The 22,016-nt window shown below is 44.6% G+C and overlaps 3 protein-coding genes across 7 annotated transcripts; all 3 read left to right on the top strand.

Annotated features, from left to right (window-relative positions):
- Window positions 1–5,945: 5,945 nt before the first annotated feature.
- abcb6a (ATP-binding cassette, sub-family B (MDR/TAP), member 6a) lies at window positions 5,946–14,010 on the top strand. 2 transcript variants are annotated; one of them, XM_062447291.1, is made up of 19 exons: window positions 5,946–6,131; window positions 7,282–7,802; window positions 8,568–8,705; window positions 9,239–9,428; window positions 9,566–9,658; window positions 9,783–9,975; window positions 10,068–10,189; window positions 10,283–10,392; window positions 10,498–10,689; window positions 10,827–10,903; window positions 10,988–11,051; window positions 11,179–11,264; window positions 11,364–11,421; window positions 11,543–11,647; window positions 11,934–12,108; window positions 12,197–12,309; window positions 12,410–12,504; window positions 12,602–12,670; window positions 12,790–14,010. In XM_062447291.1, the coding sequence occupies exons 2-19, from the start codon at window positions 7,290–7,292 to the stop codon at window positions 12,941–12,943; spliced, it is 2,547 nt and encodes an 848-aa protein (XP_062303275.1). In that variant the 5' UTR covers window positions 5,946–6,131; window positions 7,282–7,289; the 3' UTR covers window positions 12,944–14,010. The 2 variants fall into 2 exon arrangements, with proteins under 2 accessions (XP_062303275.1, XP_062303274.1); XM_062447290.1 differs by lacking the exon at window positions 5,946–6,131 and adding an exon at window positions 6,217–6,577.
- A 317-nt stretch (window positions 14,011–14,327) lies between these two features.
- Window positions 14,328–18,344, top strand: cnppd1 (cyclin Pas1/PHO80 domain containing 1). Its single transcript, XM_062447292.1, has 8 exons — window positions 14,328–14,522; window positions 15,007–15,109; window positions 15,197–15,278; window positions 15,383–15,503; window positions 15,615–15,743; window positions 15,848–15,909; window positions 16,123–16,240; window positions 16,369–18,344. The coding sequence occupies exons 1-8, from the start codon at window positions 14,460–14,462 to the stop codon at window positions 16,990–16,992; spliced, it is 1,302 nt and encodes a 433-aa protein (XP_062303276.1). The 5' UTR covers window positions 14,328–14,459; the 3' UTR covers window positions 16,993–18,344.
- A 669-nt stretch (window positions 18,345–19,013) lies between these two features.
- prkag3a (protein kinase, AMP-activated, gamma 3a non-catalytic subunit) lies at window positions 19,014–22,005 on the top strand. 4 transcript variants are annotated; one of them, XM_062446630.1, is made up of 12 exons: window positions 19,014–19,125; window positions 19,276–19,312; window positions 19,420–19,520; window positions 19,659–19,740; window positions 19,827–19,885; window positions 20,018–20,063; window positions 20,165–20,219; window positions 20,421–20,547; window positions 20,683–20,848; window positions 20,971–21,008; window positions 21,118–21,264; window positions 21,377–22,005. In XM_062446630.1, the coding sequence occupies exons 1-12, from the start codon at window positions 19,105–19,107 to the stop codon at window positions 21,491–21,493; spliced, it is 996 nt and encodes a 331-aa protein (XP_062302614.1). In that variant the 5' UTR covers window positions 19,014–19,104; the 3' UTR covers window positions 21,494–22,005. The 4 variants fall into 4 exon arrangements, with proteins under 4 accessions (XP_062302614.1, XP_062302616.1, XP_062302615.1 ...); XM_062446632.1 differs by having other exon boundaries at window positions 20,716–20,848; XM_062446631.1 differs by having other exon boundaries at window positions 20,451–20,547.
- The last annotated feature ends 11 nt before the right edge of the window (window positions 22,006–22,016 follow it).

Consider the following 22,016-nt stretch of genomic DNA (forward strand, 5'->3'; position numbering starts at 1 on the left):
CAGGCAGCATGGCTGTGACTCACACCTCACTGATAAACATACAGCAACACTGACATGGGTACATCTCTTACTCACGACTTTTCAGTAGAGAGTCAATAATAATTCAAGCAAAAAACAAAGAGAGAATGTAATTTGAAAAGCATGAATCAGTTATGGAACAAGAATGGTTTACTTTCAACAGAACTCCATGCCTCAACAAATAAATGGCGGTTGGAAAGCAAAGCCCATCTTTCAACTTTTCAGACTGTCATTAAATATGAGGAAAGAGAGTTCTTCTGAATGTCTTTTGTCTCTTATGTGGCTGACAGACATTTGTTTGAGGATAATTGAAATGGCCTTCTCATAACTTTCTCCTCAAATTATTCCTTTTTCATTACAGACTTCATTGAGGAGATAATCAAATTCAATTGCACTTCAAGCCCCATCTGTTCCAAAATAATTGACAATTCTGTTCGAAAAGAAAAAAAAACTACCACTGACTCTTCGGAGTGTCCTCATAAATATCTGCATCTGAATCAAATTAGCTCCACTTCCATAAATCATGCATGTGCAGACGGAGGTAAACTTGTCGCATTGCTGCCATCTCTGTGGTTTAGCGTGTGAGGTGTTAGAACGTTATGGCGTAAGACAGTGCTGGTTTGTGGATGTGTCCTTTTTTCATATTTGTTTTAAATGGATGCCGGCTTCTGGTTTGTGAGTGGGGTGGTGTTGATAATGGGTGTCGTTCGGCCTGCTTTGTAGGAGGTGAGAAATCTCCAAAGACCTTCCGTACAACATGTGCATGTTATTACAGAGAGTCTACTAGTATGTGTAGTACTGTGTACTAGTGTATGTGGTGACATCCTCTCTGAGAGATAGTCCTGTGCTGTGGTGCTCATAGTAACAGCACCCAGGGGAGATGGGATTTACTGCCCCATTCAGCTGTGCTGAGCTTCACTTTAACATCATTCAGCCTCCAGCCCACGCGCACACACACACACCACTTCCATACACCCACATACGTGTACAGTACAGTCTCAAGGACATCGTTTAAGTGGATACCGGTTATACTTTTCTGTTGTTGTGTTTTTCTGAAATTCCACATATCAAGGCTAAATTATAGAATGGAACAGAACGCTGTCTTTTGGATTTGAGGAAGATATGGAAAATGTATTTTTCTTTTTTATCTTCATGGTAATGTTTTTGCACATACATATGATAACAATCAGATATCAAAGACATTGATCTACAGACTCGGCACGATACAACCAAGTGTGCACTCACACACTTTCCCATGCACATACAGTGCACACACACACTCGCTCGTACACTATAGCATAGATGTTGAGGTTCGGAGAAGATGTAGAGCTGCTCAGAAAACCAAACAGACGGAAGTGAAGAAACGTCTCCTGGTGGTGGAGTCACAGACAGTGTCAAGAACGAGCCAGTTATAAACCCTTGTTCAAGATTCAAATCTATACAATCGGTTTGGAGTCTGTGCTATTCTGCGAATAACCAAAAAAGAGAAATGGAAAAAATGATCTCGCCATCCAGTCACAGGCTGTAGCTGAACCCTCTGAGACAAAACAGCATAGGAACACACTGAGACACTACAGGAGTTAAGTAAACAGATCTCTGTAGCATAAGCAAGCAGCACAAAGGCCTTCCTCCCGTGACCAGACCCCACACACAGACACAGCACTATACTTTCCATAAATACACCAGCAAAACCAACAAACAGGCCAAAATTTGCCTGAACAATATCCTGTAAATATCATGTATCGCATCAATATCCGGTCTTTATTTTAAGACTGTTTAGAAAGGAGTCCCCCTTGGGCTTATTTGTTACATTAATCCCCTGCGGAGCAACTCACATGAGAACATCACCTGCCCTATCTTCCAAACACACAAGAAAAACACGTCACATCTGTGTGTGTGTGTGTGTGTGTGTGCGTGTGTGTGTGTGTGTGTGTGTGTGTGTGTGTGTGTGTGTGTGTGTGTGTGCGTGTGCGTGTGTGTGTGCGTGTGTGTGTGCTCCCGTATGTGTTATTAATGCAATCAAGTTATCTTGCGCAATTAGAATATGTGATGCCGTACTCGTGGTTGCTGTGGAAACATGAAAGACGCACCGACTTATAACTAACAGCAATATTCCAAAACAGAATTACATTTCATTTCAGCACATTAACTTTCTTTGCATCACATATTTTTGGTCTATAAAAGGGAAATTGAATTGTTCCATGACATCAATATTTCAGTGGGAGAATTGGGTTCCGTTCTGTTGTCATGAAACTCACTGGAAAAACTGTAGATTTGTTAATTGTCTGTATGCTTTGCATGCAACATCAGTGCATCTTTTGAGATTCTTCAATGGGATTTTTATGTTGCATTGTCACATACAATTATATCGTTCCCCGCTCCCCAGCGGGTTAGTGGGGAACCTATGTTTCACCCTCTCAGACGGAGCTCCCTGCTGAGCGGTGGCAGTGTGGCGCTGTCACAAACTCTGAAAGTCCCCATAAAACATGGTCCCCATGAACAGACCTCATGAATATGAAATCAACTCTGTATTCAGGGTTGAGATGGATGAAAGAGTACGGTAAAGTGGGAGAAAGACAGACAGAGGAAGAAAAAAAGAGAGCGAGAGAGAAAGTGTGCGAGCGTGCGTGCGTATGGGTACACGTGTGCGCATGTGTGCGAGCGCCTTCATGTGTGTTTGTTTGCCACGGCGACACAGACCCCGACATGGCAGATGCATCCGTTGTTAATCAAATTGGAACCGTGTTCCCACGCTCCCCACCAAATACATGACCGGTCCACATGTCACAGAGCCAGAGCCCTCCTCTCCAGATGCCCCGGCTGCCTCGCGTCCATCTGCACCCACAGAGACTCCACATCCCCGGACCCACAACTGCAGCCTGGAGGAGGATCACATTACCTGCAAACCACCACACAGACCCATGATGGATGGCCTTCCCTTCCCAGTAATGCACAAACGCATTATCCGTCATCCACCCCCAGGCCCCCAGGAAGGAAAGAGATGCTCTTTTAAAAATTGACACTCTCCCTGGCTGCCAGCCTCCTCTGCCGTGGGTAAATCAGTCAGCCAGACTGGGACTTGATCATGTGGGGAGGGCCCTGTTTTCCCTGGGTGGCAGATCTCTGTAGTCCACCACACTTCATTTAACTCTTTAGTTCATTATTCATTGTTGTTAAGATTGCTGCCAACTGTATAGAAGCCCAAGGCAGTTAGCAATAGTCTTCTAGTGTAATCCATGTAATGTGTAAAACGTAATCTGAACCCTTTCAGACTTGATTGGGGGTAGACTCGGATCAGGAGGCAAGATACAGTAGCCATCATGTCTTCGTATGTTGCCACACACGGCACAGTGCTAGACTGTCTCTAGTGGCCACAGTGATGAATGACATGGTAAAAAAAAAAAGGGCAGGCAGGAAAAAGATTTGTAGCTTGTCAAGTGGTCTATCATTGTCTCACTCACAACACTGCCTTGGGTGTTGATGTCTCTCTCTCTTTCTCCCTCCCTCCCTCTCTCTCTCTTTCTCACCCTCTCTTTCTCTGTCGCCTTTCCCTCACAGCTCCCTCGCTATTTTTCTCTCTTTGAAAGTAGTGCTGTTGGGAGAGGGGCGACCGACAGTGCCTTGGCTGTCGAGTTTGTCTCTTGGGTGTTTGTATGAAGCATTTTGCCAGAGAAAGAGAAATATCTAAGAGCCCCCTCGACAACTCACCCCAAATAAATTGATAGAGATATAATCAAAAGGCTCCAATCAAATTTGAGGACATTGGTGTGAAAATAAACTGATAGTCGTCATAGAATCTGCAGCAATAATAACTGAAAAGTGAAGATTCAATCTCATTATTAATCCAAAAGATCTGACATAGCCTTTCCTCAGGCCTCGGAGTCACACACCAGTTGCACGAAAACCAGTTTACCTTCAACCCAAACAATAGATGGACACACATCCTCTTTTGTTCACCATTGTTGCCATTCAAACATGTCAGTCCGCTTCAGACAGACAAAGACACGGGTAAGAGGTGAGAAAATGGAAGGAACGAGACAGAAGATGTACCTAGAGGACCCTGAGGCCCTGCTGGGCAGCACGGCCAGGCCTGAAGAGGACCACAAAGAGCTGCGGCGATGAGAACTTTGACAGACAGGCCGTCGCAGCCACAGGGGACAAAGAAGGCGGGTGACAAGCAGCTGACAGACAGAAGGTCCATTTCCACTCACACAAAAGAGCTGAGAGATGAAGCAGATTAGCCCCTCTCTGTGCCTATTGTGAGGTCTCCAAATGATAAGATTTCTCTTTTCGATCACCACTCGCGTGCGCTCACACACAGACACACACTCTATGTCTCCCATTTTTTAGGGAGTCTTTTATTCTACCTCCTTTAAGCAGCTCAGGGGTGACAGCTGCCTTTTGATTCCATCCATGCTCTTTGTCCCTTGCTTCTAAAGCTGAACTTAAAGACTGATGGAAAAAGCTCTTCATATAGGACCCTCATCAGGAGAGAACTGCTGCAGTCACATGTCCTTTGACTCTGGGATTAGACTTTTTTACATTCAGTACAACATGTAAGCAAAGCAAAAAACTACGAACAAAAGTATAAAATCAAACATGGTAATTCATTGACTGCCTTGAGCCCTTTTAGTGTCTGTAATGTTGTACTGATTCTACAAAGCCACGTCCTGTTTACACAATGACTTGCCTTTGGCTTTGCTCACCACCTGTGTGAAACCTTGTTATCAGAAACTAGGAAACTGTAGTATCCATTTAGTCATGCGCTTGTATATACTGCCACCTACTGGGCATATGTGTGAACATGAGAAATTGTAATAATTAGTAGTCGTGAGTAATCTGGGGTGGAACTCAGGGGTGGCAATCCCAAGAAACGAAAACAAAATATATACTATTTTACATCGTTTTATCAACATCCATCACATCTGCTTTCTCTTCCTCTCCTTAGTTCCAGGTATACATCCACATCCAGGAGCGTCGTTAGACCCTTTTTACTGAGGCAAGTGCCCCAGTATAAATCTGCTTTGCCCCAGTAAAATCTAAAGTTTGAGTTTTAACAATTTACTTCATCAGTCAGTGCATTAATTTAGATTGATAATCCAACAGCTGATTTGCAATGTTGCTAGCTGGGTTTCAACTGGGGAGTTAATTTACCTGGGTATGTCACATAACCTGCTTTCTGGAATACCCCCCAGGTGTCAGACTGAGCACACAAGTCAGAATTGAGGTAGGCTAAGAAAACATTACAAAACTAAAGATAGTTTCTAAATGATAAGCCTACCAATCATGTTATTTTGACTAAAACATAAAAACAATATTACATGATGCTCAAAAAAACAGTATTTGCACCCAAATTAATGCAAAAAAAATTGAGCTCTCGCATTAGCTATTTATGTCCCTGCCAAAGCTGATATCAAACTTGCATCCCTGAACTGTTGTATAGAGGGTTAAGCAAGGGGAGTTTCTATAGCCTAGTAGTGAATTGAGCGCAGCAAGCTTGAAATAAAAAAATTGAATGAATTAGGGGCCTGTGCCCCAGTAGAGTTTTATGTCTAACAACGCCTCTGTCCACATCCATGCTACAGCCTTCATTTCAGAATGTAATTTTCTTTGTCTGAGAAACCTCTCGAGGTGCATTTAGAATGCTATTCTGCATTGCCATGCAGTAATGGCATCTTTTACATTTAGCCATTTAGCAGACGCTCTTATCCAGAGCGACTAACAGTACAGGGACATTCCCCCAAGGAAAGTAGGGTGAAGTGCCTTGCCCAAGGACACAACGTCATTTGTGCACTGCTGGGTATCGAACCGGCAACCTTCTGATTACTAGCCCGATTCCCTAACCGCTCAGCCATCTGACACTTTTTTACACTGTGAACTCGCCTCCTCTCTCCTATCAATCTCCATAAAACAGACTTTACGGGGCACACAGTGTTGCACAGTTGTCCTGAAATTCCAGGTTGGGGACTTTAAACTCTTTGACATCTGTGTGATGGTGAACCCCTTTCGCTTTATTTGGAACTAGCCACAGATCTGATGAAGTTGGAAGAGGTAGCATCTGGGATGTTACATCGTAGCTATGTCACTGTTCCCTAAATACAGCTGTTGATGTGGTGAGTACATAGACTTATAATACATGGTTGAGTATGGTAAACCTACGGAAGCCTTGAGAGGTCAGACATCCATGCATTTTATTTACTTCGTATCCCCGTGATAACGAGTTAAGTTGTTCTTTTTATGTATACTTATGTCCTTATGTCGAAAAAAATAAGGAAAAAAAGACTCTCCCTAAAGAGTCACATAGACTCACTTGAATTGGCGGCACTAGGACCATGTTTTGCCAAGTCGTTGGTGATGTAAGAAAGTGTAGATTGCAGAGTCATGGATGGATTTCTTGGATGTAAGCATGGCTAAGATAATAGGGACAATTTACCGGTGTTGTGGACACACTAATATCACTGTCTCTGGTTAAAAGGAGGTCGGAACCATAACTGTTCAATACTGGAGCTTATACAGCAGCTAATTAAATATATCTACAACAACAACCTCGTTTGAGAAGGTGAGTGTTTGCTTTGGAATTACAAGTTGTTATCACTAGCTACCTTGCTAACTTGCGAAGGTTATCAAGCCAGGCTAAGCAAGCTAGGAAGCTGTTCTAGTATCATTGCCAATACAATGTAATAGCGATTGCAAAGGATACATTTGCTCCCAGCACTAGTGTTTGCTAGCCACAACTATAATTTAGTACCTGTAATCATGTTTCACAAAAGCCAACCTTTGCTAGCGTAAGTGTGGGCTCAGATCTTAGAATTCCTACTTGAGACGGTCATAAATAATTGCAAACAGTGTCATTGCCCCATTGGCATTGGTAAAGTAAGTAAGTAAGAACAGTTTGTTGTGCACTGAATTGCAATTCACATTGGTCTCTTGTTCTGGCCCTAGCTACTAAGCTAGATGAAGTTCTGATTTTAACGCGCCAACCCGTCAAAATAATGTGTCGGTACTCGATGTTGCCGGGGCAGCGTATTTGACACTGCTGCTGAAGTGCTGTTTTGAGCATTGACTCCAGCACATAAAGTTCACTGCCTAATATAGCAGGATGACCCCCTGTTCCACTGTTATGACGGTTGGTGTGTAAGCAAAGAGGTAACTAGCGGCAGCGTTCCTATAGAAGTTGTAGTTTGGGTCTCAGTGTGAGTTAAAGGACTATTCTTTAATTAGAGTGATTTGACATACTCTCTCTTCTCTCTGTGTTTCCCCCAGTTCCAGCCATGGTGGTGAACAGCTACTGTGAGGCCAGTGCCTCAGTGTCGGAAGCCTGGGTGGACAATGGCTTCTCCCCATGCTTCTACTTCACCCTTGTTCCCACTGTGCTGCTCACTGTCTCCTTCTTCTTCGGCACCTTCCACTGCGTCTTCTACCGGCGCTATGGGACGGATATGGAGCCCAAGTTTGTGCCGCGCTCTCGTCTCTACGGCCTGCAGCTGGCTGTGTCCGCCCTGCTCCTGCTCCAGTACCTGGGGGGCGTTGTGTGGCGTGCAGCTGTCGGAGAAGAGCTCCCTGGCTACGTGGTGCTGTATGGCTGCCTCTCTGCGCTGGGCTGGGCCTGCGCGGTGGCCCTGCTCAGGCTGGAGAGGCGGAGGGTGCTGGTGAGGGACCAGACCAGGGGCCACAGCGTCCTCCTGCTGCTTTTCTGGGCTGTGGCCTTCTCAGCTGAGAACCTGGCCTTCGTCTCCTATTCCAGCCCACATTGGTGGTGGGGTCTGGAGGACCAGCAGAAGCAGGTGAATGAGAAGATCTGACCCTTAAAGCTCAGGAGACCAAAACTTGTTTGGGTGTTTTCATGTGTGATATGTGAAAGTAAGATTCACATGTGAAAACTAGACTTCCTGTGGCATATCAAGTGACTACATTAGCAAGGATTGTTGTTCCATTGGGCTTGCCCTCAGTATCAGCATGCTGACCTTTTGATATTTGGAAATCGCCAATTGCTTTTTGCTCCATTCTTTAAAAGAACAATTATAGGGTAGGGCTGTTGTGCTTCAGACCATGACATTGCAGGATAAGAGATGAGTAATGGCATGAGTTTGGCATGAGTAAGTAGAAGGAGCAAGAGACTAAATTTGCTGAGTCATTCTTCCAGTCACTCTGTCACTGTAGCCGTTCCCCCAAATATATTTGCTTGGAACTGAACCAGAAATCTACTCCTGCAAGGGTAGTAGGCCTAATCATAATTACATAATACTGGAAGAATAATAGAACATAAAATTGAACGTGGGCTTGGAGGTTAATAGTGGTCATGCCTTACAAATATATATATATATTTAGTATCCATTAACTTTTTCACAAATGACGCTATGATATGATGATATTTTGAATGGACATCTTCTGGTTAGCATGCTCTTAGTATAATACACATGTTTTAAGACTACACACACAACAAATAAAGAGCATTTTACTGTTGTTTATCTCCTGATCACCACCATTACACACGTTTAGGGATCCAACAACTTCTAAACTATTTAAACACTTGTGTTGCCTAACCTCAGGTGGAGTTTGGTCTCTGGCTGGTGCGCTACATCGGCACCGGAACCCTCTTCTTTCTGGGCCTGAAGGCTCCAGGGCTGCCTCGAAAGCCTTACATGCTCCTCATCAACGAAGATGAACGTGATGTGGAGCATAGCCAGGTAAACACCCACCCACCATAGTGTGTTTCAGTGTTTGTGTGTGCTGTGTAGTAGGTGTCACAAGTCCACATGACAGGGTTGAAAGAAGTAACAGAGTTAATTTACTCAGACTGATGGAGTCTGACCACAATCCAAATATGTGTTGTGTCCATGATCAGTTTAGGGAGGGTGTGTATGAGATGTCAAAGGGTGGGTGTGTTGAAAGGTGTGATGGCGAACTAAGCCAAAGTTCACAACTAGAACCCAAAATCCTCAGCTGGTTATGCTGGGCAGGTCTGGTGAGTTAGTTAGCGGGGGGAAGGCTGGTTGGCCGGCTGGACAGTTGGCTGGCTTGCTTCCTGGCTCTCAGAAAGGTGGGCAGACAAAGCCCTCTGCCCAGGTGCAAGGAATCAGACTCAGATGACCTCCATGGCCCTCCAATCCCTGTCCTGCAAAAAAAAAAAAAAAAAGACCACAACAACACCAGAACTAGGAGGATGTCACATATGCCGTAGACCTACACCTCTAACAGCCCTGTCTGCGTGTGTCTCCAGCCTCTTCTGGGCGGGGCAGAAGAGTCCCAGTCGACGTGGCAGGGCTTCAGTCAGAAGGTCCGTCTCCTGATGCCCTACATGTGGCCCCGGAACAACATCCTACTGCAGCTGCTGGTGCTGCTCTGTCTGGGCCTGCTGGCCATTGAGAGGGTCATCAATGTGTTCGTGCCCATTTACTACAAGAACATAGGTGAGGCGACTCCACGCGCATTTACTGTGCGCGAGCACTCCTCTCTTGTTTCATTTGGAGGCTTCTCCTTCCTGACCCTCGGTCTCATGTCTGCCTGTCGCTGTATTTTCTCTTCTTGGTCCCTCTCTCCCCCTCAGTGACCGAGCTGACGGATGGAAGCAGCTGGAGGAGGTTGGCCAGTACTGTTGGGATATATGTCCTGCTGAAGTTCATGCAAGGCGGAGGGGCAGGTGAGCGACGCTACGCGGACACTTCTCCTGTCCTTCTCCGATTCTGCACAGCCTTGTTTTGTCTCATTGAGCTCAGGATGTCCGTTTTGACTTCATTTCTCCTCTCTCCCCTTCGCCCCCCCAGGCGCGTCAGGGTTCGTCAGCAACTTGCGCTCCTTCCTGTGGATCCGGGTGCAGCAGTACACCAACCGCGTGGTGCAGGTGCGGCTGTTCGACCACCTCCACTCGCTGTCCCTGCGCTGGCACCTGGGCCGGCGCACCGGAGACGTCCTGAGGAGCATCGACCGCGGCACCTCCTCCATCAACAGCCTCCTCAGGTGAGTCGCGCCCCCTTCCCGACGCGAGCCCGCGAGCGTGGCCCCGCGCGTGTGGCGCTTTGCCAGAAACTGACTCGCGTCTCCTTCCACAGCTACATCGTCTTCAGCATCTTCCCCACCATCGCCGACATCGTCATCTCCATCATCTACTTCATCACGAACTTCAACGCCTGGTTTGGCCTCATCGTGTTCGTCTGCATGTTCCTCTACCTTAGTGAGTATCGCTCCCCCTACGAAGACACGGCATGTCCCAGCATGCAGAGGCTGTATGTATGAAAAGATTCTTACAGTCGACATATCTCCACAGCTTTGACCATCATCATCACTGAATGGAGGACCAAGTACAGACGAGACATGAACACTCAGGACAACAACGCCAAGTCGAAAGCCGTGGACTCTCTGCTCAACTTTGAGACGGTACTTTGACTCCTCCCCCGAACCCCCGTCTTTTCTTTGCCTCTCGTCTCCATCCCCGAAATGTAGCCATGTGGATTCAATGCATGTCCGTGGCCCTCCCATCAGGTGAAGTATTACAACGCGGAGCATTACGAGGTGAGCCGCTTCGAGGACGCCATCTTGCAATACCAGGCGTCCGAATGGAAGACCCAAGCGTCCCTGGCCTTGCTGAACCAGTCGCAGAACCTCATCATAGGGTCGGGACTTCTAGCAGGTTCTCTGCTCTGTGCTTACTTTGTCACAGAGGGCAAGTTTCAGGTACAGAACACGAGTCACCCCGTTTATCTCGCCAGGATCTTATCTTACTCTGTTCCCTTATCTCTCCCACAATTCTGTCTGTATAAGCTACCCTCTGTATTATACATTAAATCCAGCTTTTTTGACCTATATCTCAGGTTGGAGACTTTGTCCTATTTGGTACCTATATAATCCAGCTGTACACACCTCTCAACTGGTTTGGAACCTACTACAGGTAAGGGACACAGGAAGGGGGGTTATGCTTAGGGCTTTGGGAACTAGGTTACCTAGATTTTCAACTTTTTTTTATTTATCACAGAATGATCCAAAACTCCTTCATTGATATGGAAAGCATGTTCAAGCTCTTCAAAGAGGAAGAAGAGGTAAGACTATCGTCAAGGACCCCATTTTCTGTCCTGATATTGACTTATTATTCATTACACCTTGGGTACTGCACTTGACAAAGTGTACTGTTGTTACAGTGTTATTCTGTTCTTGATTGCTGTGTAGGTGAAGGATGATGTAAATGCCGGGAACCTTCTCTTCCAACTGGGGAAGGTGGAGTTTGAGAATGTTTACTTCAGTTACACTGACGGGTAGGTCACCATGGCGTCATTCCGAAGAATGTTGTTCAGTCAGATAAAAATCAAGGCTTAAAATGCAGTTTGCTTTTGTTTGTCTCTGTCCTTCTAAAGGAAGGAGATTCTTAAGGACGTATCGTTCACGGTTCAGCCTGGTCAGACTGTTGCACTGGTAAGTGAAGGAGATTGCCATCCTACAGCGCAGCAGTATTGTGGAGATTTACCGGAGGCAGTTGCTATTGTTTGCATGTAGTTGTGGGACATCATCGTCATTGTTGTTATGACGTGTCTAGGTTGGACAGTCAGGATCGGGCAAGAGCACCATTATTCGCCTGCTTTTCCGTTTCTATGACGTCCAAGGAGGCTGCATCCGTATTGACGGCCAGGACATCTCAAAGGTGAGCGTTATTTGATGTTTTAATGCAGTGTTGGGACTCCCCGGTAGCTCACCATGTAGGGCGCGTATCAGGTGGGTTAGAAGGCCCCGATGCAGCGGCCCGGGGTTCAAATCCATCTCGGGCCATTTCTGCATGCCTTCCCTTCCCTCTCCCCTACGTTTCGCCGTTCATCTCAGCTGTCTCTGTCCGATAAAGCCGAAAATATATATTTTTTTTTTTAAAGAAAAAGCAGTCTTGGGTGTTTGCGTGGATTGTGATGGCTCCTACACCGTTCTCTCGCCCCCAGGTCAAGCAGACGTCTCTGCGTGCCCACATCGGGGTGGTGCCACAGGACACGGTCCTCTTCAACAACAACATCCGAGACAACATCCGCTACGGCCGAATCTCAGCCAGTGACCAGGAAGTAGAGGAGGCCGCCATCGCCGCCGACATCCACGACAAGATCATAGGATTCCCAGAGGGTAGGCAGAATGCCACCCTGGCTAGGAGGGGCGGCTTGGTGAGCCGTGTGGCTGTAGCGTAAGTCTGTCTTCCTGTCTCCTCCCATAGGGTACGACACCCCGGTGGGGGAGCGAGGGCTGAAGCTGAGTGGGGGAGAGAAGCAGAGAGTGGCCATCGCCAGGACCATCCTCAAGGCACCTCAGATCGTCCTGCTGGATGAGGTCACTTTTGACATTGGAAAAGGTTCACGTTTCGCAAACGTTAAGACTTGATTGTTTTTCAAGACGTCCCTCTTAATTGCGATGCTGTGTCTCGATTCAGGCCACATCTGCACTTGATACGCAGACGGAACGCAACATCCAGGCCTCGCTGGCCAAAGTTTGTGCCAATAGGACCACAATCGTTGTGGCTCACAGGTAAGGGACAGATGGGACTCAAATGTGTGTTGTGGAACCCTTTGCATTCAGACTTAATGTAATCTGATTTTAATTTCCTGTGGTTCTGTTTGTTCAGGCTGTCTACCATCATTGGAGCAGACCAGATTCTCGTTTTGAGAGAGGGTCTAATAGCTGAACGGGGACGGTGAGTCAGACCAGAACGCCATTCATTCGACGAAGCTCAATGCACAGTTTGTTTGTTTGGTGTGTTGTTGGTTTTATGTTTATGACTATAATGTCTGGAAACTGTCCTACCTCCCGCAGGCATGATGAGCTGCTGGACAAGGGGGGCCTATATTCAGACATGTGGATGAGGCAGCAGCAAGCTCAGGACTCAGACTCAGACACAGAGTCCAAAGACCGGAAATCAGAGAAACTACAGCCCCCATCATCCTCTGCTGGACACGGGAGCCACTAAGTAGAATAATATTCTAGTGTCAATAATATATATATAGAATGACATGGGGGGCATTTCGGGGTTATAGAAGAAGGTGCTAAGGGACTAAAAATACATTTTTTTCTTCTTTGCACTTTAAGGTGTCGGCTATGGAGCTGTGTTTTAGAACCTATTTATTTAGCGTTTTATGTTGTTCATAAGGGTGTGACATGTATGACTGAAGACAATTTTACAACACTGAAATCTAGAATGGTATTTAGAGTACTACGGAAAGGGAATGGCAAACGGATCGGTACATACCCTTAAATTCAGGTATAGACGCAGAGGATTTATGCTTAAGGGTGGAACATTTCTGTTATGTTCTATATTTAACAGTGTAACAGGGACAATGATCGTTTTGGTGGTACATGCTCACAACACTCCCTAGCAATATAATGTTGACATCATAATATTGAGACAGATTGAATGTTTCATCAGGCAATCAATACAATACTAATTTTATTCAACTGATTCATGATGAGAACATGAGGTTTAAGAACTTGAACCAAGTACTGAGGAAAGATACTACACTTGTTTGAATATTCTCATGTCTCTCTTTGCTGCTAATACTGTTATGTCTGCATTTAAATGAGTAGTATGAGATTCTATGAATACTGACTGTATATAAACAATAAGCTTTCCTGTTCAATATTAAGGCAATGTGGTTTGTGAATAAGATATATGTTCATAATAACCAGCATCCCGTCACAGCATTACTGTGTACCGAAATTTCATCATTAGAAGGGAACATTTTAGATATAAAGACAAACGTTTTTAAAGAATGTGAAATTCTTTGTGAAGTTAATACCATTTTGGCATTTGTCCTCAGTATGACGATGTGCCCTATATTCATGGACCGGTAGTCTGACAGGGACTGTTGGCATCCACTTTCTGAGCTATGAATCAAACTACAATAATCGAAGCCCTTATGTTGACGTTGTGATACCAAAGAATGTGAGTTGTGTTATCAAAACTAGAACATTATCCATACCTTGATTTGTAAATATATTTTCAGTTTGGTTGTTTCTATAATAAATGTCCAAAATTCACTTTGTGCTTATTTAGATTTTTTATTATGATTTTGATAGACATGTCAACAATATTACCCATTATCAATTCATTGTAAAAAATTTAAAAAAAAATGTACATTTCATATATTTGTCAGCTCCATGAATACGGGTTAGATTTGTAAATATAGTGATTTTGAGTTGTTGTTTGGTTATTTCTATTATAAACGGCCAAAATGTAGCTACTTTGTGTTTATTTTTATTTCATTTATTTGTGATTATGACAATACAGATATGGTCATGGAATGGGCCAGTACATTCTGTGCAACTAGAGATATTGCGTAACTGTTCATTGGTCTGGTTGGGATTTGTCAAGGAGTAGGGTGCTACTAGCTTAGTAGCCTGACTGGGACCAGGCGCTGCCTATACAGTAGACCACCTACATTTATATTCTAAATAGGTAGATAGCCAGCTAATGTTGAGCCGAGAGCATGGATTTCGACGAGTTGTTCGATGAACGAACATTTACGTTTTCTGATTTCCAGGAATTTACGGTATGTATTACCGACTACCACCAAGATTACTAGCGTTACTGTAGTTAACGTCGTAGCTAGCTAGCTAGCCTAGTAGTTAAAACGCGCCACACTCACCACCTTGCGAGCTAGCTTTGTCTAACACTGGTTAAATCTGACTTGGTGTGTAATAACAAGTGTAACAAATGTCAAAATACGTATTACTAGACAGCTAGCAACAATTGTGGGCCAGCTAAATATGGTAACCTTTAGCTAGCCTGCTTATTTGTCATGTTAAGAAGTTGCCTAGCCAGCCAAGCTAATGTCACAAGGCCTTTCCGCCCCTGTCAAGAAAAACATTGTTGTGTAGCTAGACTAGCTGTTTACTAACTTCAACTTAAGTTAGGCATCATCAGCTAGCTCACAAACAGGTCAACTATTTAGAAGCATAAATCTGTTGATTCGACGCCTTGACAGCTTTTCGTTATGTTCACTGAAAATAAATATATGTGGGCTTATTTTACAGTTTCTTCCTGGACACCAAAAGCTGTCAGAACGGGTGCGGAAGCGATTGTATTATGGTTTAGATCAAGACGTCTCTCTTGATTCCCTCTCCTGTCCTGTCACAGGTTAGCTTATCTTGTTTAATGCGAATTTTTACTTGTATTAGTTTTCATCAGAGCTATAGTAACAACACATACAAAATTATGTTTTAGATATTGCCGTGGAACTTCTCCAGAAGTCTGCCCCTAGCCCCATCCGCAAGCTGCAGAAGAAATATGCTGCTCATGTTGCAAGGTATGTTGGCACCGTCAGTGAGATCAGGCCATCCATGAACAACTTCTTATGAATAAAGAGTGCATCATTATAGGTAATTAAAGCCTATTTGGTTTACATTGCAGGGAGGCATGCATCTCTCCGTGTGCAATGATGCTGGCCCTGGTTTACATTGAAAGGCTGAGACACAGAAACCCTGAATACTTGCAAAAGATCTCATCCTCCGACCTCTTCCTGATTTCCATGGTATGTGTGTCAGAGGTCATGGGTCGTTGGAACAGGCTCAAGCCTCTGTGGATGGATAAACACTATAAAAAGTGACCTTTGGCACGAATACATGTTTACCGTATTTTCCAGATGGTTGCCAGCAAATATTTGTATGACGAAGGCGAGGACGAGGAGGTTTTCAACGATGAGTGGGGAACAGCAGGGAAGTTGGATGTCCAGACTGTCAATGCCCTTGAGATGAATTTCCTCAATGCTATTGTAAGCAACATGGTTCCAGACTCAGTAATGCATGGCCCTTGCATGTAAAAATAGAACATCTTCCTGACATAACACGCCCTCATCCTTCTGCCCTGTGTTCGCAGGAGTGGAGCCTCTTCACCGAGCCCAGTGACTTCTTTGACATCCTGAGTCAACTAGAAACAAGGTTGGTGAAAAATATTATGTAAGGGGATCATCTTACTTGGTGTTGTTCAGTCCCGGTGTATTTAATCGTTTGGACATCATCAGTTGCGAGTTTACATAACGGGATTGTGTGTGTGTCAAGTGGTTTGTTTGTTGTTATATCAGTCTATTCTGGGTGAATCTGTATATAATAGTTTCTGATCTTTGTGCTAACTTTGGCCTGTTGTAACCCTAGCATTGCAGAGAGGCAGGGGATGAAACGAGGCTGGTTCACCTACACTGACCTCTGTGTGCTGCTGGAACAGTCGGCATGGCGAAAGGCCCTGACAGCCATCTACCTGCACTTCACCAAGGTGAGAGGGCGCAGGGTCAAAGGGGAATCTCAGTTAGCTTCCCAAACCCCTTTAGTTTGACTAAAAAGTAGCGTAAACACAGAAGATAAAGAATTGCATTTTTTGACTAATATCTTGACTATTCCCAGGTTGCCTGCATGCTGGGGCTGGTGTACCTGACCAGCGTAGCTTCTCTCATCGCTACCAGTGCCGTTCTGCAGCAGCTCAGCATCCCAAGGAACCACCAGAGCCTGGCCCCCGTCAGCCCAGTCCACTTCCAGACTCCCATTCCCCCTCCAGCCGTCTCACTAGACACCCCAGCCCCTCCAGTTCCCCCTGCCTCAAACCGCCGCTACTGTGGCCCAGGAAATGACAGCCAGAACCGCCAGCCAGCTTCCCTCAACGACCAAAACCACAGTAAACCTCCATCCACCTCTGTTCTGTGTTTATGGGGCTCCCTCCTCACCTCCCTGGGTAACATTCACCCACGTCCCCAGCCAGATACGACCCTTACCTGGGCTTCCTCCTCTCTGCACTGCCTCTCTTGCATGGGTAGGCATCTGGATCTGGTATGTGGACTACGGAATACCTCTGACCTCCTCGCACCTCACACTGGCCTCTCTGTAGCTTGGCTGGCCCCCTCTCTCTTCAGTGTTGCTGTGCCAGGACTGGATCCCCTACACGGGGACATAGGCCCTCTTCAACTTGGTCACCGCTGTCCTCAGTCCATGTTGCCCCTAGACAAAGCCCAGGCTCTCATAATGCCCAGCTAGAGACCTTGAAAGCCTGACAGCCGCCCTGTGATTTAAATGAAACCAGTTCATTTTACACACAGTGCACCCCCATGCAGTCGACCTACTGGTTTATTATGTAAATGTTTCTCCAAATACAGTGTACAGGCCTCAAAGTAACATTTTGTACAGGAGTTAGATGACAGATGTAATGTAAATAAGAAACATGCCATTGAGTTTGTTGGCTCAACCTCGATTTTACATTTTTATAGGCGATTTTGTAGCCTCTTTGGTAGAACTGGGAGGTGTTTGAGGTTTAGACGGTTGGAATCTGATACCAATATTTCAGGTTTGGTAAAACACTTGGCATGCCTGTAACCATGTTGTTCCTACCTGAGTTTGCGATGGTCAAAAGAAAGTCTTTTGAAAAAGATTTTGTTTTTGCAAATTGCTTCTCTTCATAGATTTTGAGTTTGATTGGGATAAAAAAAGATATATCTACTTTGGACGATTCAACAGTTGAATGTGAATGTTGATCAGCAAGTTGTTTGGTTTGAGGCAATAGCATGTTGACGTGTTTACAGAAAGTCTCGAAACAAGGGATCAAGAAGGGAACCAACTAGTTTACTTTGGAGTGGAGTTTCATTCATAACACCTTTTATTGTCTTTCAAATTCATAAGGATTATATAATTTTTGGTGTGTTTTAATAGGCCTCAGAGGTCCTCTGCTGAGTTAACTATTGCTTTGTTGAAGGCAAAACAAGCGCCCCTATACTCTGTGTAGCTGCCACTCCTCTGCACAGACAGAACCAGCTGCCTTCAAACTCCTCATGATAGTTATCAGGTGAAGGTCCCAAACTATTTATTACCATCATTGAGGCTGCTTCGTTTTTAACTTGCAGACATAGGTCATAATTTCACCTTTTCATTTTCACAGTTTGTCTCTCATAATACTTTCATGTTTTCATGCTTTGTTATATTACCTAACACTTTGAAGTACTTCCACATTTGCACATTAATGTTCCTCAACATAACCTTTGGGAAAGGGAGGGTTGACTGCCGAGTCACTCCACCATTATTTTGCTCTGAGCCTCAAGGCTACTTTGTGCTTTGCTCATTATTATACATGAGTGACCATTTAAAGTAGGGAATTGTGGTGTTTGTACATTTTGTCTGAATTTACATTTACATATTTGAAACTAAGTTGGTCCCCAGGACAAGTTTGGACGGTGTTAAATTGCCGAAAGCACCTAAAAAGTTCAACAGAATTGATATCTTCAAGGCACTTTCCGGCTCATTTCTGCTAAAGAAAAAAAGAAAGAAATGAAAGAAAAAAATACATGAAAATATTGAACCTTTTTCAAATGCTTAACCTAATAAAAGTTTGATTTCCACCTGCTGTCATACTGATCTGTCTCTGTCACCCTGATCCACTCTGCAATGCAGCCACATGTGAACACATGCATACAGTATCTTACAATACAGTATTATGTTTACATAAACATCACAGATATATTTGTATACTAGTCAAGCATGCATGTGGATTGCTAGGGATTTGAATAATGCATCTGCTATTCAGACACTGCCAACATTTAGCAACAGACAAAGTGTTCTGCCTGTTTCCTGTTGTTGCTGCTGCTCTGAATCTCAACTCTTGACACTGAGGAAGGGAGTGGAGTTAAAGCAGAAAACCATACAGCAGGGTTACACCCGAGCACTGTAGGATGAGGCAGTGGTGAGACTATTATGTTCATAAGCGGCATCAAAGCTCAGCTCTGCAGTTCACCCTTGTCCTTTGAAAGTGCAGTATTACAAGTTGCACAACCGGGTACTTGTTCACTTTCCCCAATCTCAAACCTTTAATCATTTGATACATTGAATAATTTGGATATGGTGACAAGTCAAACTAGAACTACTTTGGTAGCAAAACAGAGCATTTAAAATCCAGCAGCAGTTTGGTTGGCCTTGGTTCCGCCCCTTGACAGTGTTCCAGCCTACCCCTGTCCGCTTGTCCGGCTGCATACCGCTTGAGACTCCTGCTCCTAATATAGACTGAACTGCTTCGTGGGAAACGTTGAGAGGGGCTTGTATGAAAGGGGAACGGTCGTGAGTTGGGTGTTGTGGATCCAACTTTTGAGGCCACATGCTGCAACAATGCAGCCACCTCCCATTCAGGTAGGTCATGGAACACTGCCCTAGATTTGAGATGGCAGTGGTGTGTGTTTGTGTGTGATCCAAAAGCTACTGCAGTTGTACACCAACAATATTTCTCAGCCTTGCTTAAATGTATAATATGACCGCCACCTGTTATTATCTGTTGCGTAGGTTCCATTTAGAGGGAAGCGTGTGACCAAGAATGCAGGTGAAATTCTTTGTTAAAGTTTGCGTGTGTGTCTGTGTTTGGCTCTATGCACAGCTGCTTAATAAATCCAATCATTCATTAGGCTTAAGGATAATATCTTCTCTTAGACCCCAATGCCGAGGTGTACATGAACTTCATGAAGAGTCACTGCTGCTATGATGCCATTCCAACCAGCTGCAAACTGGTCATATTTGATACCACACTACAAGTAAGGCTCATTGATTGTTTATTTGATCTCCTGAAGTTGGTAATAAACTTCCTTGTTTATCACTACATGTTGAGTCAGAGTTCATCGAATCAGAGCCCACTGTCTAAACATTTAACTTGAATTTAACCCTGTCTGCAGGTCAAGAAGGCTTTTTTCGCCCTAGTGGCCAATGGTTTGAGAGCTGCCCCTCTCTGGGACAACAAGTTACAGAGATTTGTGGGTAAGGGAATGGCGTTGGCTGAATAATATATACAATAACATCTTGAAAATGATCTGTTGATGTAAGTGCTTTGGTTATGCTTGCAGGCATGCTGACCATCACAGATTTCATCAACATTCTCCATCGCTACTACAAATCCCCAATGGTATGTATACGTACTTATGTGCCTCCTCTCTATACCTGCTACATTTGTTTACTGCAGGGTGCTTATCTGTATATTTATATCCTGGATACAAAGTATTTTAACCACAAATACGTAAATATAACCTCTTCACAGGTTCAAATCTATGAGCTGGAGTGTCATAAGATTGAGACATGGAAAGGTGATTCATTTACAAATAAATAAATCCCAAAGAGCCAATGATACAAATATGATGTTGTCCTCAATGTACATGCATTCTGACTCTCCTGTGTGTGTGTCCAGATGTCTATCTACAGTGCTCCACTCAATGTCTCATCAGCATCACCCCTGAAGCCAGGTGAATATGTTACTTACTACAATATGTAATCCTTGCAGACCCAGTGATAGAAAGTTAGTGCTGATATTTGAGGTATAACTTTTGGAGAAAAAAAAGTGTTTTTCATTTCTTGAGAACTTTGAAATTGTGTCAATACTGTATAGCTACGCATGATGTAATGTATAACCAGATATACTTTACATTCAACTTCCTCCTCTACAGCCTCTTTGATGCTATCTATTCCCTCCTGAGGCACAAGATACACAGGTTGCCAGTCATTGACCCAGAATCTGGCAATGTCTTACACATTCTGACCCACAAGAGAATCCTTAAGTTCCTCTATATATTTGTGAGAAAGCAATTTTATTCTCAAATGTTGTCTTTGCAATTTCTGTGTTGAACAGCTAAAACATTCTAACAATTGAATACACTTGAATAAGAGAACCTATTATGTCTCCTGTGTGATTGGTTTTACTCTGCCAAGGAAGGGATGGTCCCTAAACCTCGTTTCCTACAGAAGACGATACGGGAGGTTGGGATTGGAACATTCCAGAACATTGCCACAGTTCTGCAGACTGCCACAGTCTATGATGCCCTGTCTGTGTTCGTAGAGAGGAGGGTGTCTGCACTGCCTGTGGTTGATGAACAAGGTACACCCACCCACTACTGCTGAGAGGGACACCAAATAACATCAGGGACATATTGCACATCTAGTTCATATTGCACAGTGTGACGTTTAGGTTGTAAATGCTACATTGTTCTATTCCCTCAGGCAAGGTGGTGGCACTCTATTCCAGATTTGATGTGATTGTGAGTACATCAAAGCAGCATCTGCAGTCAGACAGCGTCCCATCTTTGTCATTGGGGTGCCTAACTTGACCGCTGTGTGCGTTTCTCCCTCTGTCTCCTCCGGGGGCAGAACCTGGCAGCTCAGAAGTCCTACAACAACCTGAACATGAGCATGCAGGAGGCCGTCCGAAGGCGCTCTTGTTACGTGGAGGGCGTGATCAAGTGCTACCCCAACGAGACCCTGGACGCCGTCATCAACCGCATTGTCAAGGCAGAGGTAAACATCATCGCTTCCTCCTTCCCTCGCAGAGGGTCCACCTCGCAGCGTTTTTCCGATGTGTCGTGCGACACTCTCATCCTGTATTTCCCTCGCCGCCCCCCCCCCCCAGGTCCATCGGCTGGTCCTGGTGGACAGAGGGGACGTGGTGAGAGGCATCATCTCCCTCTCTGACCTGCTGCAGGCCTTGGTCTTAACTCCGGCAGGCATCGATGCCCTTCTATCTTAGCACCACCGGTTGGAGACACAGCACCTTCTGCCTCCCCTTTCCACCAACTCCTGCCCCCCTGTGCATCTTCATCCCTACTCTTTGCCCCCCCCCTCCGTAAAACTCACTGACTGTCTTGAGGAGACACTCTGTTTCCTTCAACAGCTGCATACCATGGCCCTGACTGACTGTACACCCACACCCTTTGGCTACAAGTTTGTTCCCTGGATCGACAGTATGCTCTTTAAGTATAAGTTCCAATATTAAGAATTGACAGTGGTAAATTGCATTGGCAATTTTTTTGTTATTTTGTGTATTGCAGATATTACAAGTCAAGTAAAAGAGAGAGAGAACTAATTGTTGGGGAAATGTTCAGTCATCAATATATATCCTTGTGTTTATTGGCTCTGACTTTTGTAGCTGTATCAGTTCTATGAAACAATTGTATGTTGTTGTATTTGATCAAATTGATCATCCAGTTTTTGTTACTCAACATTTTATCCTTTCTATATAAAAAAATCTAGAACTTTCAAGTTTCTGTCTT

The sequence above is a fragment of the Osmerus eperlanus genome, chromosome 21, assembly GCF_963692335.1.
Source record: "Osmerus eperlanus chromosome 21, fOsmEpe2.1, whole genome shotgun sequence".
Lineage (NCBI taxonomy): Eukaryota > Metazoa > Chordata > Actinopteri > Osmeriformes > Osmeridae > Osmerus > Osmerus eperlanus.

Excerpts from the sequence above, each read along its gene's own strand:
- prkag3a (XM_062446630.1), top strand. The coding sequence starts at position 19,105 with ATGCAGCCACCTCCCATTCAG. Across the intron at positions 19,521-19,658 it reads TATTTGATACCACACTACAA|GTCAAGAAGGCTTTTTTCGC; the intron begins GTAAGGCTCATT and ends CCCTGTCTGCAG. Across the intron at positions 19,741-19,826 it reads CAAGTTACAGAGATTTGTGG|GCATGCTGACCATCACAGAT; the intron begins GTAAGGGAATGG and ends TTATGCTTGCAG.
- cnppd1 (XM_062447292.1), top strand. The coding sequence starts at position 14,460 with ATGGATTTCGACGAGTTGTTCGATGAACGAACATTTACGTTTTCTGAT. Across the intron at positions 14,523-15,006 it reads CTGATTTCCAGGAATTTACG|TTTCTTCCTGGACACCAAAA; the intron begins GTATGTATTACC and ends CTTATTTTACAG. Across the intron at positions 15,279-15,382 it reads TATGCTGCTCATGTTGCAAG|GGAGGCATGCATCTCTCCGT; the intron begins GTATGTTGGCAC and ends TTTACATTGCAG.
- abcb6a (XM_062447291.1), top strand. The coding sequence starts at position 7,290 with ATGGTGGTGAACAGCTACTGTGAGGCCAGTGCCTCAGTGTCGGAAGCC. Across the intron at positions 10,904-10,987 it reads TGGTTTGGAACCTACTACAG|AATGATCCAAAACTCCTTCA; the intron begins GTAAGGGACACA and ends TATTTATCACAG. Across the intron at positions 12,310-12,409 it reads AGATCGTCCTGCTGGATGAG|GCCACATCTGCACTTGATAC; the intron begins GTCACTTTTGAC and ends GTCTCGATTCAG.